The following is a 14,903-nucleotide window of genomic DNA, read 5'->3' on the forward strand; positions in this document are numbered from 1 at the left end:
CTCTCTCTCTCTCTCTCTCTCTCTCTCTCTCTCTCTCTCTCTCTCTCTCCATGATACAAATATGTACACACACACGCACACACCTCTTGCCAACTTTCAAGATTAAGTCTAGAGAGAATAAATTAAGTTTACCGGAGAAAACAGTAATAAATCTATCTATTTTAAGAAGGCACATTCTGATATTTCGGAATTTTCTTGAGTAATTAAAATATTTATATTTCGGAATTTTCTTGAGTAATTAAAATATTTATATTTTGGAATTTTCTTGAGTAATTAAAATACTTTATGCTCTTTAAAATACAGTTCCATAGATTGTTCCTTGTTGGCGACGATTCGTCAGACAGCAAGATTGATCTCATAATGCATGCATTCTTACCGCTTTTATTCCGGTGTATGAGTTACTGTAACTGATAAATTGTGGATGAACACTACACTTAATTTCCAGAACATCTGCCGGATCATGCGCGTACATTGAAGTATATCCACATCCCCAATAAACAGTGGACATTAAGGCACTCCCCTTCAATACCTCTTTCACATCAATTACCCAACCCTTTCTCGGCCTTCTGCTCTTTCTTCCTAACACATCTGAATAAACGGTCTCAATATATTTTCTTCTTACGTAACGTATACTATGAAAACATTTAATATCGTCTCTCTTTCATTTGAATTCGCCATCCACGCTTCACTTCCTTAAAGGGAAGCTGGCTCAACAGTTCCTTCGTATGTTCCTACCTTGGCTTCCTTAGACAAATCTCTTCTCTTTCTATAATCTTTTGCACATAATCTTCTATCTTTGTTGTTTACCCTCTTAGTCTGGCTTAAATTGACTCTCGCAAACACTTTCAAACTCTTTTACAAGTTTAAGCAGTTTCTCTTTACTACCACCCCCGTTAGTACTATATCATCTATAAGCATCAACGCTGCGCTCCTTCATGAATCATTTTCTTATTCCGCAGCATTGCACCTGAATCTGCTGTCCTTTCACCGATCAGCTTCCGAGGTAAAACACATTTATCTCAGGCCTACGTACTTTTACAATAAACCAGCCACTCACCCACTTCCACATTCTAGCACAAATTTCACAGCCTTCTTACTGAATGCTGAAGCACTTGGGGTCTATTATTTTAAGCCAAAAAAATTATTTCTTTAAAATTGTCCTGTATATTATATATATATATATATATATATATATATAATATATATATATATATATATATATATATATGCAGTATTAGCATAATCCTGTAAGTTTCATGCTCCTCTCCACACAAACTGCAACCTACTACGTTTAGCTAACCAACAGATACATACTTTCATATGTCACCTGGGAACGAATTGGTATATATATATATATATATATATATATATATATATATATATATATATATATATATATGTATGTGTGCGCGCGCGCATTATCAATGAGTGATGGCTCAAAGTCCCTGCCGCACCCATGAAGTAACAAGTATGACGTACTGCAACCATTTACATAAAAAAACTTCCCGATGAAATTAATTTTAGTTGTGATGAACCAGTGCTTATTTATCAAATCTGAGAGACAGACTACGAATTTTTTCTTTACACCAATTTTGTAGACGATAGTAAAGTCAAAAAATAATCTTAGTTCATTTTTGGCTCTCTTCACTTTTCCTGATAATCTAAGTACCTACAGTAAGTGAAGTCATGAGATCTCTTGCTTCAAAATTTTCAGAATCCAAACAAAGAATTCTAAAGACCGCTCAGCTGCGAATTGAATAATTCAAGCAGTCATTGAACAAAATTGCATATATTACCCTGAATAATAAGAGCAATGCTAAATATAATAAAGAGGAAAATCTGCAATGGCGTTTTCTATTCAGAAATGTATTGAGAGCAGCGTATATCATACAAGAATAATCACTGTGGGTAATCCTATTTCACTTCAGCACTCATGTCAGCAGAGGAGGTCAGAATACCGTTATTGTATCACTCTAAAATTGTTCTTCTGTTCCATCGCCATAATATTTTGTTTCCGTTTGCTTCATTTCCAAGAGTTCTCCCAAAAGTACTCTATCACTATATTTTACACCTCGAACCAGGAAACAAACAAAAAACAAACAGCCTACAAGAAAATAATGATCTTCAAGTGACAATGTTTACGACTCGTGACAGAATGATAACCTAAGACGATGTCTTTCGACTGATCAATGTCGCATTCGCTCTGCAGCAAAAGGGAACATTCTTGACAAACATATAAATATATCGCTTCACGGAGGAAGACTCGCAGTGGGCGACGCTTCGTTCAAACGTCCGCCTTGCGGCTCTATTCCAGGAAAATTCACTATTGCAAAAATAAAGACTAGGCCTACGTCTGCGACTTTGGCACGGTCAACGAAGCACCAGTACCACCGGGAGCATCAGTAATGTCAACATGTAATAGTAGGAGGCCCAGGCGAGGGCTTTCGACCCTGTATTCCACGCCCATGGGTCGAGGTTCGGTTTGCGCTCTTGATCTGCGGTCGTGCTGTGACCCAGTGGGCGTCTGGAGGTCGGGGTGAGGGCGGGGGCAGGGGCCGCTGCGCATGCGTCGTCGCTTGGAGGCTTCTCGCAGTGCGTGTTGTCGTCAGCTATGCAGGCCGCATGGGCAATGGCATGGGCGATGTATGTTTGTTCTACTGTGCCCGTAAAGAGATGGGCCCCTGGGCCCTTGGCGTATACTGGTACGTCTTCTCCACCGTGAGTCTCGTACCTGGAAAAGAAAAGTTCTCGGATAAGACTCGGCGTTGATTCTGAAGTTTGGCAATCCCGTCCCTCAGGAAAAGACACCCTTCAGAATATGATTTCGATTTTAACACATTTTGAAAACTGAATTAAGTAGGGTTATGTGAAATCTTCTTCAAACGACTCAAGCTTTCAATAGGAAATGGCTGCCTGACATAATCTAATAAGAATATCTTTCTTATTAGAATATCTGCTGCAATTCTTACCGGTACATCTCTCATTTTCCCTACTGGGTGCGGCTTTGTTCCATCATGCTCGAACCAAGTTATAACACTTAATATTGGTTAGTGTTATTCTTTTCTAATCCCTATTTTATTATCTTTCAGCTGGCTGTTGACCCAACTGCTTCTTGCAGGCCATAAAACATGAATTAATTTGTAATGATGAAAACAGTTGATCTAACAGACATGTGGCAGTGTGGAGTTCAATTTTCTATATCTATACAGGTTTAATGCATCCCAGGATAAAGTAATCAGCATTGAACTACTATAAATGACTTTATTTAGTACCTAAATAAGAAATGACTGCAGTAAAAATTACTTGCATGAACACTTAAAGAGCTGTTGGTTTTAAGATCTCCTCTCATGTGGGAATGTGTTCTACAAGCCAACAGATATGATAGGAAGGATATCCTTTAAAAAAACCATTTTAACATAAAAGGTTTTCCTTATTTAATCACCCCCATTTTCCTTGTTTCTCTCGTATGTGGTTAATCTATGGTGTGATGTTTCAGAGAAAAAAGCTGAAGGGTTTTCCAAAGAAGATACTGGTTAAAAAATACAGGAATCTCTCTGCGATTTCTGGAACGGTAGTCCTAATTCCACATCTTGGGAAGAGCCCAGGTAAAAGTTATTTATAAACAGACATGGGAACTTAACTGCATACACACCATAATTGATATAATTTTTTAGATATCAGTTACTTATTTACTTTAGCATGTGTCAGGGTGATGAAGGCACTACAAATATGACTCACTTGAAAAAAAAATGTGCTAAAAGTGAACTGAAAGCAGGGTTGATAAAGATTAGAGAAAATAAATATAACAACATTAAACATTGGGATAAACTGATCCATTACAGTTTAAGTATATTCGGTGTCAAGGGATTTTCCCTCTGATTACAACACCAAACTGAAAAAATTTGATGCGACTTCAGGTAACATTGCCGCAGATTTTCCTTTCAAGATGCGACTATCAATTTCTTTTAATATAATTCTCACCGAAGCATTACTACTAAGCTTCCACACAGCCAAACATGATAAATAAATCAAGTCTTATGGAGTCATTTACTTTCTCGGAACTGCCGCCTGCTGGACGAAATTGATATCTTCAGTATTGAATCCCGTGAGATCCTGCCTCCCCGTGGGCGTGGTGTGGGCGTAACCTGGCCCATTCCCATAGATCAGGGTCGTGTAGGGCTTCCCGTCGAGGTCACTTATCTCCTTGTCGAGCCCTGAAGTTCAAAGGTCACATTAGAGGTCATGTCCTTGGTAGTATACTGAAGGAAGGAGAGGTACAGGTTTGATTACAAACAGACCGACCTAAATAGGAACTATTATTTCATATATTTGCAAAAGAATAAGCCTTTTGGAGAAACAAAGCCACAGTTATACCTGTTACATGTACATAAATATATATTATATACCTATATATATAATATATATTATAAGCTAATAAATTAATATATATATATAAATTTTTTTATTTTTTTTTTAATTTTATGTAATTTTTTAATTATGTTTCTCCTATTGATTAAACATTCATATGATATATATAATAATAATATATATTAAAATTAAATTTATATATATATATATATATGATGATTATAATCACTTTAGCACGTGATTCATTTATCACACATATCCACAGGTGAGAAATAAGAGACGAGGCGTATGTTCGTCAGTACTGTCTCTGTAGTATATATATTTGTGACTTCTAATACCATGTATCAGTCCTTCGTCGATGGCTTGGAAATAAAGTCGAAACCGGTCAGGACCTACGCCTCGTCTCTTAATTTTCCCTTGTGGATATATGTGATGTACATAGATGTACATATATATAACTGTGGATTTGTTTCTTCATTCTAAGATTCATGCTACGATGAGTTTTTTTTTTTTTCTTTCTTTTTTAAGGCATTGTCAAAAGATGTAACCACCGCTAAATGAATTTCTAGGACGGTTTGGAAAGGTAATCAAATCAGAAATAGCGTTTCATTAGTCAATCAGATTAAGCTATAAATCTTAAGTACAAACTGAAACTTATGATGCATATAAGAAGCAAATTATTTCATTAAATACGAATAGAATCGTGTCATCCTACTCGTTCAGAAAACGCTAAACTGAGACAACAGGCGAACCTGAGGAGTGACTTTCATAACTATACTCTTTTGTTTTTCCCATCTGTCCACCCGCCTGTGGTGTTTGCGTATGGTAACACTGCGTCCCGGGCTTTAGATAGTTACGCTGTGTGTAAGTTTTAGGTAAATAAAAGGATATCTGGGTGTACATTTGCAACTGAAAAGTGTTTTATTATTTACTGTATGCGAATTACACCGTTAATATTCGAAATAGGATATTGTTATTATTGTTGAATGTAAGCTGAATGTAACTATCTAAAGCCCGGGACGCAGTGTTACCATACGCAAACACCACAGGCTGGTGGACAGATGGAAAAAAACCGAGTATAGATAAAGGATTATAATAAGATATAAAGAGTTCCATATAGGAAGAATAAGACAGACATTCTCCCAAGTGATACAATGCAATTTCAAAGATGAAAAATAAAACTACTTTATTTACATGAAAACCGGATGCCAAAAACATTTCTTTAAAGGTTGCGAAAGTCCAGAATTCCTTTATTATTATTATTATTATTTATATATATCTTTGTCGTTCTGGTGAAAGCTTCTGCATGACACTAAACTATTACGCTTAACTAACAAGCTGATTTTCGAAAAAAAAATATATATATATACTTAATAAAAGTCGAAATAATTTGGCATGCATTTTTAGCATAAACATCACAAACTTATTAAATTAATACAAATAAACGGGATAAAATAGCCGATGTAAAGCATATAGCAAAACCTGTAGTATAAGGTTTACTGCAAGGTATACTTTATATTACCTAGCAGGTACTAACTCAGTGCACAATGTGGCGTCGTTTAAGCGTCTTGCTAGAAATAAAGACAACTGAAGGTAAATTCTAAGCAATACCTTAAAATAATGTTATTTTGAATGCATATTGACAGTGGATTGTGTTTTTTTTTTTATAATTACGGGCTGTTTCAAGAACATGAACGAGTGAATCGTGAAACTTAGGCTGTCAAGCCAGGCACTGAGGTACTTTCAGCCATTCTCCTCAAGAGAGAGTAAAGAGATTAAGTTGCAGTGATTGGGCAGCAAGATGAAGCAATCAAGGACATAGCTAAGATGAAGTAAAAGGATCTAAAGGGGGAAATGGGAGAAAACCTCACATGTGAACTAAGAAATAATAGAGGACTGCACAGCAAGGAGAGTCTCACGGGCACGAACCTTCGCTGGCATAAGACCAGCTCGAGTTGAACATGGCTACGTAACACAAGAAAGCTACATTAACGGATGTTAATATCTGGTTGCATTTCTTAAAAAGTGGATTACCAATAGGCACATGTTCATTTGATGTTTCTTAGCTTTATTTAGTTTGAATATTCAAGAAGTAAAAGTTCGCTAAATCTCCAGAGTGCAAACAATTTAATTCTGAGGTTTAAAGTTAGCACAAAAGTTATGGTTTGAGAAGACTGGTAATCCAGTCAAACACGAGGAAGTTGAATGCCCTGAGCGAAAATGCCGTAGCTGCCGCCAGAAACGAACTTCCAAGTTTAGTGCAAAAGGTTAAAAGTTACGTGTGAGATCGATGGATGTTGAGATTCTTCGATGAAATGTCCAAGGACGCTCTAGGAATCCTGAGATCTTGGCAGCATAGTTAGGCCAGATCTCTAGCAACACAGAACCATTAGTTTAACCCTTGGTTAAGGAATGTAAATTAATAGAAATGTTTGTGAGTGGAGTGGAAGGAGTCAGTTCAAATGAAAAGTATATAGGTCCAGTAGCCTACAAGTTTCTATAAAGACAGAGCACAAAAAGACAGGCAAAAGTGGAGAAATGTACAAGAATTTCGGTACATAATACGGCAGGCCAATACGAAATCTGGAAGATCCAGAATGTAGCAGGTAATGTCGCTACATTTAGCAAATGAAGGTTGCCAACACTGCCCGTTATATAATATTGGTTATATATGTTAAAACGTGACCAGGAAACACGTTTGGTGTGAATATCTAGCTTAAAATGGCTTCAATGTAATGCTTTCAAACGAATGGCAAAAATGTACATCGTGACTTTTGCTTTTCGTGTTTGAATCACGATACTTAAAAATCAAGGAAGATCAGTCAGCGAAGTGTCAACCACTCTAAGCAGATCGTATACTTCAAAAGTGCGATATGGAATGGAGTTCCAAAGATTGAAAAAAAGGAATACATAAAAGATTACAGTGCGATAAAATTGTAATCATTCACACACACACACACAGCCAAAAATAGCAGTTCCCTCTCTTGTCAAATTTTTTTTTTTTATAACATGAAACAACATACAAAATACATTGAAATATTTATGCATGATTTCATTTCCAGGTGCATACATTTGCATATACGTACGTATGTGCTTACAGCATTCTTGAGTTACCAGTTGCAGTTTAATAATACATCAAGAAAATTTTTTATACGAAGGTTTACAGTAAAAAGTCTGTGAATGTAACACAAAAATCCATGCAGTGCGATAAGGAGTCCTAGAATGAACAGCAAGGCATTCAGAGATTTGATTTATTGGGCTCTGGGAATGGATGGGACTGTTTTTAGAGATTATGACTTCAAAAGACCTTGACAATATTGAGGAGTGCATGAAATGTAACAAAAACTCCCACTTCACGAAGGATAAAAGAAACTTAATATAGAAATCTCGAACTAAATTTTATAACAAGTCTTGGGCGATTCTAGATGATCAATCTTTTAAAGTAATATTTTGGGCGTCAATAAATCGTCTTCCAAATTTTTCCATCTATTGGCCAAGATGCCTCCAGCGCGCACTCTAGATGATCAGAGTTTGGGCGAACTGCTATAAGAATGACGCATTTGTGCTCTTAGGCTATCACAAATTCAAAAAAGTTCAAAAGTACCTCTTAGTATAGCCTGTGCCTGAATATTTACAGAATTTCCAAAGGCTTACAGCATTTTCTGACGTTCGCACCTCCCTAGGAAGAATAATACCTGCCAGTGTCAACTGAGCTCCTCTGGATACCGGGAGAGCTAGAAGCCCCCAACGTACTTGGATAACAACTGTGAGAAGGGTGGCTGGAGATGAGCGGAGATTCATGGAAGTGAAAGTACGGGAGAGATGAGGGGCGTCGCAAGGCACTGGGGAAAATGATGATGATGATGATGATGATGATATAATGATGAATTAGTTGTTTACGTGAAATGACTCACAGTTTTATCTGTGTATTCCACCTTAAACAGATGCCAGCTTATCTTCATCATCAGATGCGTGTGATTGGCCGCTATGTGGGATTCTGTTAGATATAAAATCCCACACAACGTCAAGATTTTGAAAAATTACTTCGTAAACATAGCAACAGGTGACACAGAATCCATTCTGATTAATGATTTTACTATTCTCTATCAATCAGCTTATCTGTCGTTATTCTAATAAACTTTTTTTTAGCCATTGGCCTCTGCAGTGTCAAAGTGTAACAAATTAACGCAACATGATTTTACTTGTCTGGATATTATCTTTAATGGCTCAATGAATAAATAGCCTTCATGAATGAAATATTAAACACTTCCTTTCTTTTTTAAAAGGAAACTAACTGAAAGTCTTCTTCATTCCTTTTTTTTTATTTTTTTTTTTTAAACACTGAATCTGGGAATTCTAACGAATATCTTTTTCTTCTTTCTTTGACTGGCTCTGCAAACCATTTTCTAGGAAAGGAATGGAAGCTAAAATTTCAGCCAAAGGCCAAGCGCTGGGACCTATGTGGTCATTCAGCGCTGAAAGGGAAAATGAACGTGAAAAGGTTTTAAAAGCATAACAGGAGGAAAACCTCGCAGTTGTACTATGAACCAACTGTTAGGAGAGGGTGGAAAGTAAGATGGAAGAAAGAGAATGTGAAAGAAAGTACAGTAAATGGAATGAAAGGGGTATGCTGCAAAAAACCTGAAGCAATGCCTACAGTGCACTACGTGAGGTGGACTGACGGCACTACCCTTCAACGGGGCAACCCGTTTTCTAAGACGAGGTCATAACTTGACAGAGAGCTTTATAAATAAGTGACGTTTAATCTACCCATAAAACCGGTACTTTGTGAAAGAGTGTCAAGTAGCCATGTCACTGGTGTTAAGTGAAGGGGATAAACTAGAAACCTGTTAAAGTTCAATTAGCAGTTCTCGTTTCAGTTAAGTAAATCAAGACGTGAATCATTTTCTCCTATAGGCCAATATTGCATATATTCGTTTACTTAATTTATCTGTTGATTCGATGATGAAAAAAAATCACAATCTCCACAATTATCATTAAAAAGGCATCCACTACTTGAGAGTTCGCGCTTGGGGTAGATGGAGTTAAATTTCCAGCGGGAAATAACGGAAAATTTAAATTAACAGTACAATACAAGATATGTAGATGCTTTTTATGTGTATGTACAATATGTGACGAGAGAGAGAGAGAGAGAGAGAGTATATTGGTTGTAATCAGAGATTTCCAAGTCAGTGCCGGGTTGATCAGATAATATATATATATATATATATATATATATATATATATATATATATATATATATATATATATATATATATATATTATATTATATTATATAGTCTCAGTAATTGGGCGGCTACTTGGAAATCTTAGCTTGATGATGAATAATAGTGCCAAGACTAGGAAGAACATTCTTTAATATTCCGAGCTTTCGAGGTTTAAAACCTCATCTTCAGGCTGAAAAAATGACAAGGATGAGAAATCACTAAAAATTACATTAAAATGAATTGTCTGATTAAAAGCTTCAATAAAAACATAAAATAAAACGAACATCACATACAAACTAAAAATTAAAAATTACGAAAAAACTAAAACAAAACGCAAGTCATACAAAAACAGTAATAAAAATGAAAATAATATGAAAGGTAAACAAACTACACTCAAAAATAAAATGGCTAACGACCCACTTTGTGTACCTACTATGAAACTATATGATAGCTAGATGAATACCGGACGAGTTGTTCAATTCCGGTTTCATTTTCTTAATAAACTGCGACTCTGAAATTAAAAGGTCCAGTCTATTTGAGCAAAAAGACAGTACTCTAAAATCTAGGTGAGTGAAAGGATGGTCCTGTGCTAACTGTGATCCCTTATGGCAGAAAATGGTGGTTTAGAAAGAGGAAACCTAGTTCTAACGGAAAGACCTCTGTGTTCCAAAATTCTGTGTCTAAGCCAGCGGGAACTGGATCCCACGTATCGCAGACCACACTGCGAACAGGTAAACAAGTAAACGACACTCGAATTAAGGTCCACAGGAAGAGCAGGCTTCTCCCTCAAAAGTGATCCTACAGTAAAAGGGTTACTAAAAACAAATCTGAAACTAACTTGAGGAAAACTATGCTTAAGTATTTCTTGCAACTTTTTTCGTACCAAGTAGCTACTATGACCAAGGAAAGGCAATTTAATATACTTTACATCTTTACTAGCAGTACTGTACACCGGTCTGGGACAAAATTTCTCATGTAGAAAATTTTTCAGAACTTTGTAAAAGACAAATACGGGATAAGAATTTTCGGAAAAATAATTCTGGAGGAAGACCATGTCTTGATAAAATAAATTAAAATCACAACAGACATTGTAAGCTCTATTTATCATAGTACGTATTGAATTAAGTTTAAACAACTTTGGTGAAAAACTAAGATAATTCAATCCCAAGCCAGTAATTTTAATTTATTTCATCAAGACATGGTCTTCCTTCAGAATTATTTTTCCGAAAATTCTTATCCCGTATTTGTCTTTTACAAAGTTCTGAAAAATTTTCTACATGAGAAATTTTGTCCCAGACCGGTGTACAGTACTGCTAGTAAAGATGTAAAGTATATTAAATTGCCTTTCCTTGGTCATAGTAGCTACTTGGTACGAAAAAAGTTGCAAGAAATACTTAAGCATAGTTTTCCTCAAGTTAGTTTCAGATTTGTTTTTACTAACCCTTTTACTGTAGGATCACTTTTGAGGGAGAAGCCTGCTCTTCCTGTGGACCTTAATTCGAGTGTCGTTTACTTGTTTACCTGTTCGCAGTGTGGTCTGCGATACGTGGGATCCAGTTCCCGCTGGCTTAGACACAGAATTTTGGAAAACAAGGTCTTTCCGTTAGAACTAGGTTTCCTCTTTCTAAACCACCATTTTCTGCCATAAGGGATCACAGCTTAGCACAGGACCATCCTTTCACTCACCTAGATTTTAGAGTACTGTCTTTTTGCTCAAATAGACTGGACCTTTTAATTTCAGAGTCGCAGTTTATTAAGAAAATGAAACCGGAATTGAACAACTCGTCCGGTATTCATCTAGCTATCATATAGTTTCATAGTAGGTACACAAAGTGGGTCGTTAGCCATTTTATTTTTGAGTGTAGTTTGTTTACCTTTCATATTATTTTCATTTTTATTACTATTTTTGTGATGACTTGCGTTTTGTTTTAGTTTTTTCGTAATTTTTAATTTTTAGTTTGTATGTGATGTTCGTTTTATTTTATGTTTTTACTGAAGCTTTTAATCAGACAATTCATTTTAATGTAATTTTTAGTGATTTCTCATCCTTGTCATTTTTTCAGCCTGAAGATGAGGTTTTAAACCTCGAAAGCTCGTAATATTAAAGAACGTTCTTCCTAGTCTTGGCACTATTATTCATCATCAAGCTATATATATATATATATATATATATATATATATATATATATATATATATATAATATATATATATATATATATATATACATATATATATATATATATATATATATATATATATATATATATATATATATATATATATATAAAGGCCAAACCCCGGAACAGCATTTTGTACAACTTTATTGGGACATGTTTCGAGTAGTACTATCACTCGTTATCAACCTACAAAATTAAAATGAATGACATTATAGTTCTTGCAATCAAATTCACAATAATAAAATGATATGTATAAAAATTATAAGAGTACGTTAAAAGATAGCTAATACTTGAAAAAAATTAAAATTAGAAATTGCTAAATGAAACAATTGAGTAGATAAAATAAAATAAAGCAGAATGCACATTTAAGTCACAAAAACGGATGGTACAAAAGAACAGTAAATATACTAAGTCGATATACAAACCAGCAGGATGCAGACTAAAAACGCAAAAGTGAGGTAACAGCTACATTTCTAGCCAAGGAAGGCTTTATCTTAACAGAATATAAAACTTCTAAAATGTCGAAGTCTGTAGCAAACTGGGCAGAGGTTAAAATAGGAAAATCATCGATATGTAAAGAGTGACCAGACTCCTCGCAGTGTTCCCTTATTGCACTATAACTAGGTCTTGTAAAATAATTGCCTGTACGAAATGACCTACAAAGGTGCTCAAACCATCTCATCCAAGCTGATCTGGTAGTTTTTCCAACGTAAGTGGCATCACAACCACTGCACTGCCATTTATAGATCAGATTGGACCGAAGGCTTGTTGGTATAGGGTCTTTAATTCTAAAAAAAAATTCCTAATTTATTTTGTAAAGTAAAATATATTTTGATATCTAGCTGAGGGTAACCAATGGACAAAATAGAAATTAATTGCATTTTAGGTCATAACTATGAGTTCCAGTAAAAGTTAAAAGTAGATAAATAACAGGTTTCTTTACGTTAGCAGTAGTTTCAGGTTGTTTGTTTACATATAATTTTGAAAGTTGTTTACCAATATATGTATTTACGTAATTCAACGTAGCCTATTGCCATTTTTTTTAAGAGTGACCTTAGAAATTCCAATTCTTCGTGTAAATTCAAATAGCTAGAACAAATTTTATATGTTCTGGTAACTAGCGTCAATATTAAATTCATCTTATATTTCAAAGGTGTAGCTGGTTGAAATTTAGACTTAAGACCTGTGAAAGTAGGCTTTCTAAAGACTGAAGTGTGAAATTTATTATTAAGATTTTTTACTTGAATATCTAGAAAAGCAAGTATATGATTATCTTTGACTTCAGATGTAAATTCTATATTAATATGCTTACTATGTCTAAATTTCAATCAGCTGATCAGCTGTGATGCCACTTACGTTGGAAAAACTACCAGATCAGCTTGGATGAGATGGTTTGAGCACCTTTGTAGGTCATTTCGTACAGGCAATTATCTTACAAGACCTAGTTATAGTGCAATTAGGGAACACACCCTTTACATATCGATGATTTTTCTATTTTAACCTCTGCCCAGTTTGCCACATACCTCGACATTTTAAAAGTTTTATATTCTGTTAAGATAAAGCCTTCCTTGGCTAGAAATGTAGCTGTTACCTCACTTTTGTGTTTTTAGTCTGCATCCTGCTGGTTTGTATATCGTCTTAGTATATTTACTGTTCTTTTGTACCATCTGTTTTTGAGACTTAAATTTGCATTCTGCTTTATTTTATTTTATCTACTCAATTGTTTCATTTAGCAATTTTTAATTTTAATTTTTTTTAAGTATTGGCTATCTTTTAACGTACTTTTATAATTTTTATACATATAATTTTATTATTGCGAATTTGATTGCAAGAACTATCTCATTCATTTTAAATTTGCAGGTTGATAACGAGTGATAGTACTACTCGAAACATGTCCCAATAAAGTTGTACAAAATGCTGTTCCGGGTTTTGGCCTTGGTGTCCTTACTGATATGTAGATGGCGCTTCCCTGCTGGTGTTTCAATTGCTGTATGTGTGTGTATATATATATATATATATATATATATATATATATATATATATATATATATATATATATATATATATATATATATAAATGTGTGTGTAATATATATATATATATATATATATATATATATATATATATATATATGTGTGTGTGTGTGTAATATATATATATATATATATATATATATATATATATATATATATATATATATATATATATATACACACACACAATACGTCCTATCAGTTTTGAAAAACTGTCGAATGACGCACTTATACATAATGCTTTTTTTTGTGTATATACAATACGTGACGAGAGAGAGAGAGAGAGAGAGAGAGAGAGAGAGAGAGAGAGAGAGAGAGAGAGTGGGATCATAGCACTTCTGAAAAACTCTGTCGAATGACGCACCAAGGACAGGGTTCCCCCTGGGCACGGCTGCCCCGCCGAAGCTCATGGTGTGTGAGTGGTCTGCAGTTACGACTAGGAGGGTATTGTGGCTTCCGGTCATCTTGAGTGCCACTTCAACGCACTCGTCCAAACGCCCTACCTCATCCAGTGCCCGCGATGCCATGTTGTAGTGATGGGCATGGTCTAGTCGTCCAGCTGAGGATATCAGTTTAAAGAAAACCCTCAGATCATTGGGTAAGGACATCTCGACAGCTAAGTGCGACGGGGATGTTTGGGGTACCTGAGTTTCCAGCAGATGATGCTGCATCGACCGAGTCCAAGGTCGAGCCTTTCGTCGTACCGGAAAAATTGGCTGATTTTTTAAAAACGATTTTAAAGGTCAGGAGGATTTTTTTTTTTTTCCTGTGATACAGGGTAAAGTGTGTAAACATAAAGGATAATAAACAAGTATATGTTAAATGTACATAATGAAAATAGGAAGCAAATTTAAGAAAAATTGATCATACAAAAACGTCATCTGCTTTGGAGGAGAAAATTCATCTTCAGAACAGCATTCTCTAAATGTTCACCGTTGACTAATACAGATATTTGTTCATTAACCTCAGGAATAAGCTGATAATCATCAATCGATTTTGAATACAATCAATATGCTTTTCTGCCCTACTGAGAAGTTGGATTAAACGGCAAATGAAGTCATAATATTTAGCTGTTCCATCTTGAATAAGGTCCTC

The 14,903-nt window shown here is 35.1% G+C and overlaps 1 protein-coding gene across 2 annotated transcripts in view; it reads right to left on the reverse strand.

The window, feature by feature from the left end:
* Nucleotides 1–1,403: 1,403 nt before the first annotated feature.
* Nucleotides 1,404–14,903, reverse strand: part of LOC135204055 (alkaline phosphatase-like) — a 135,137-nt gene continuing 121,637 nt past the window's right edge. Inside the window, exons 7-9 of one of the 2 annotated variants that reach the window (XM_064234021.1) lie at nt 14,173–14,367; nt 4,052–4,214; nt 1,404–2,731 (exon numbers count right to left, since the gene is read on the reverse strand). In XM_064234021.1, the coding sequence (XP_064090091.1) occupies nt 2,371–2,731; nt 4,052–4,214; nt 14,173–14,367 (719 nt within the window). In that variant the 3' untranslated portion in view covers nt 1,404–2,370. The remainder of the gene's footprint in view (nt 2,732–4,051; nt 4,215–14,172; nt 14,368–14,903) is intronic. The other variant, XM_064234020.1, reaches the window with a different exon arrangement.

Source organism: Macrobrachium nipponense, chromosome 44 (genome assembly GCF_015104395.2).
Source record: "Macrobrachium nipponense isolate FS-2020 chromosome 44, ASM1510439v2, whole genome shotgun sequence".
NCBI classification, from domain to species: domain Eukaryota; kingdom Metazoa; phylum Arthropoda; class Malacostraca; order Decapoda; family Palaemonidae; genus Macrobrachium; species Macrobrachium nipponense.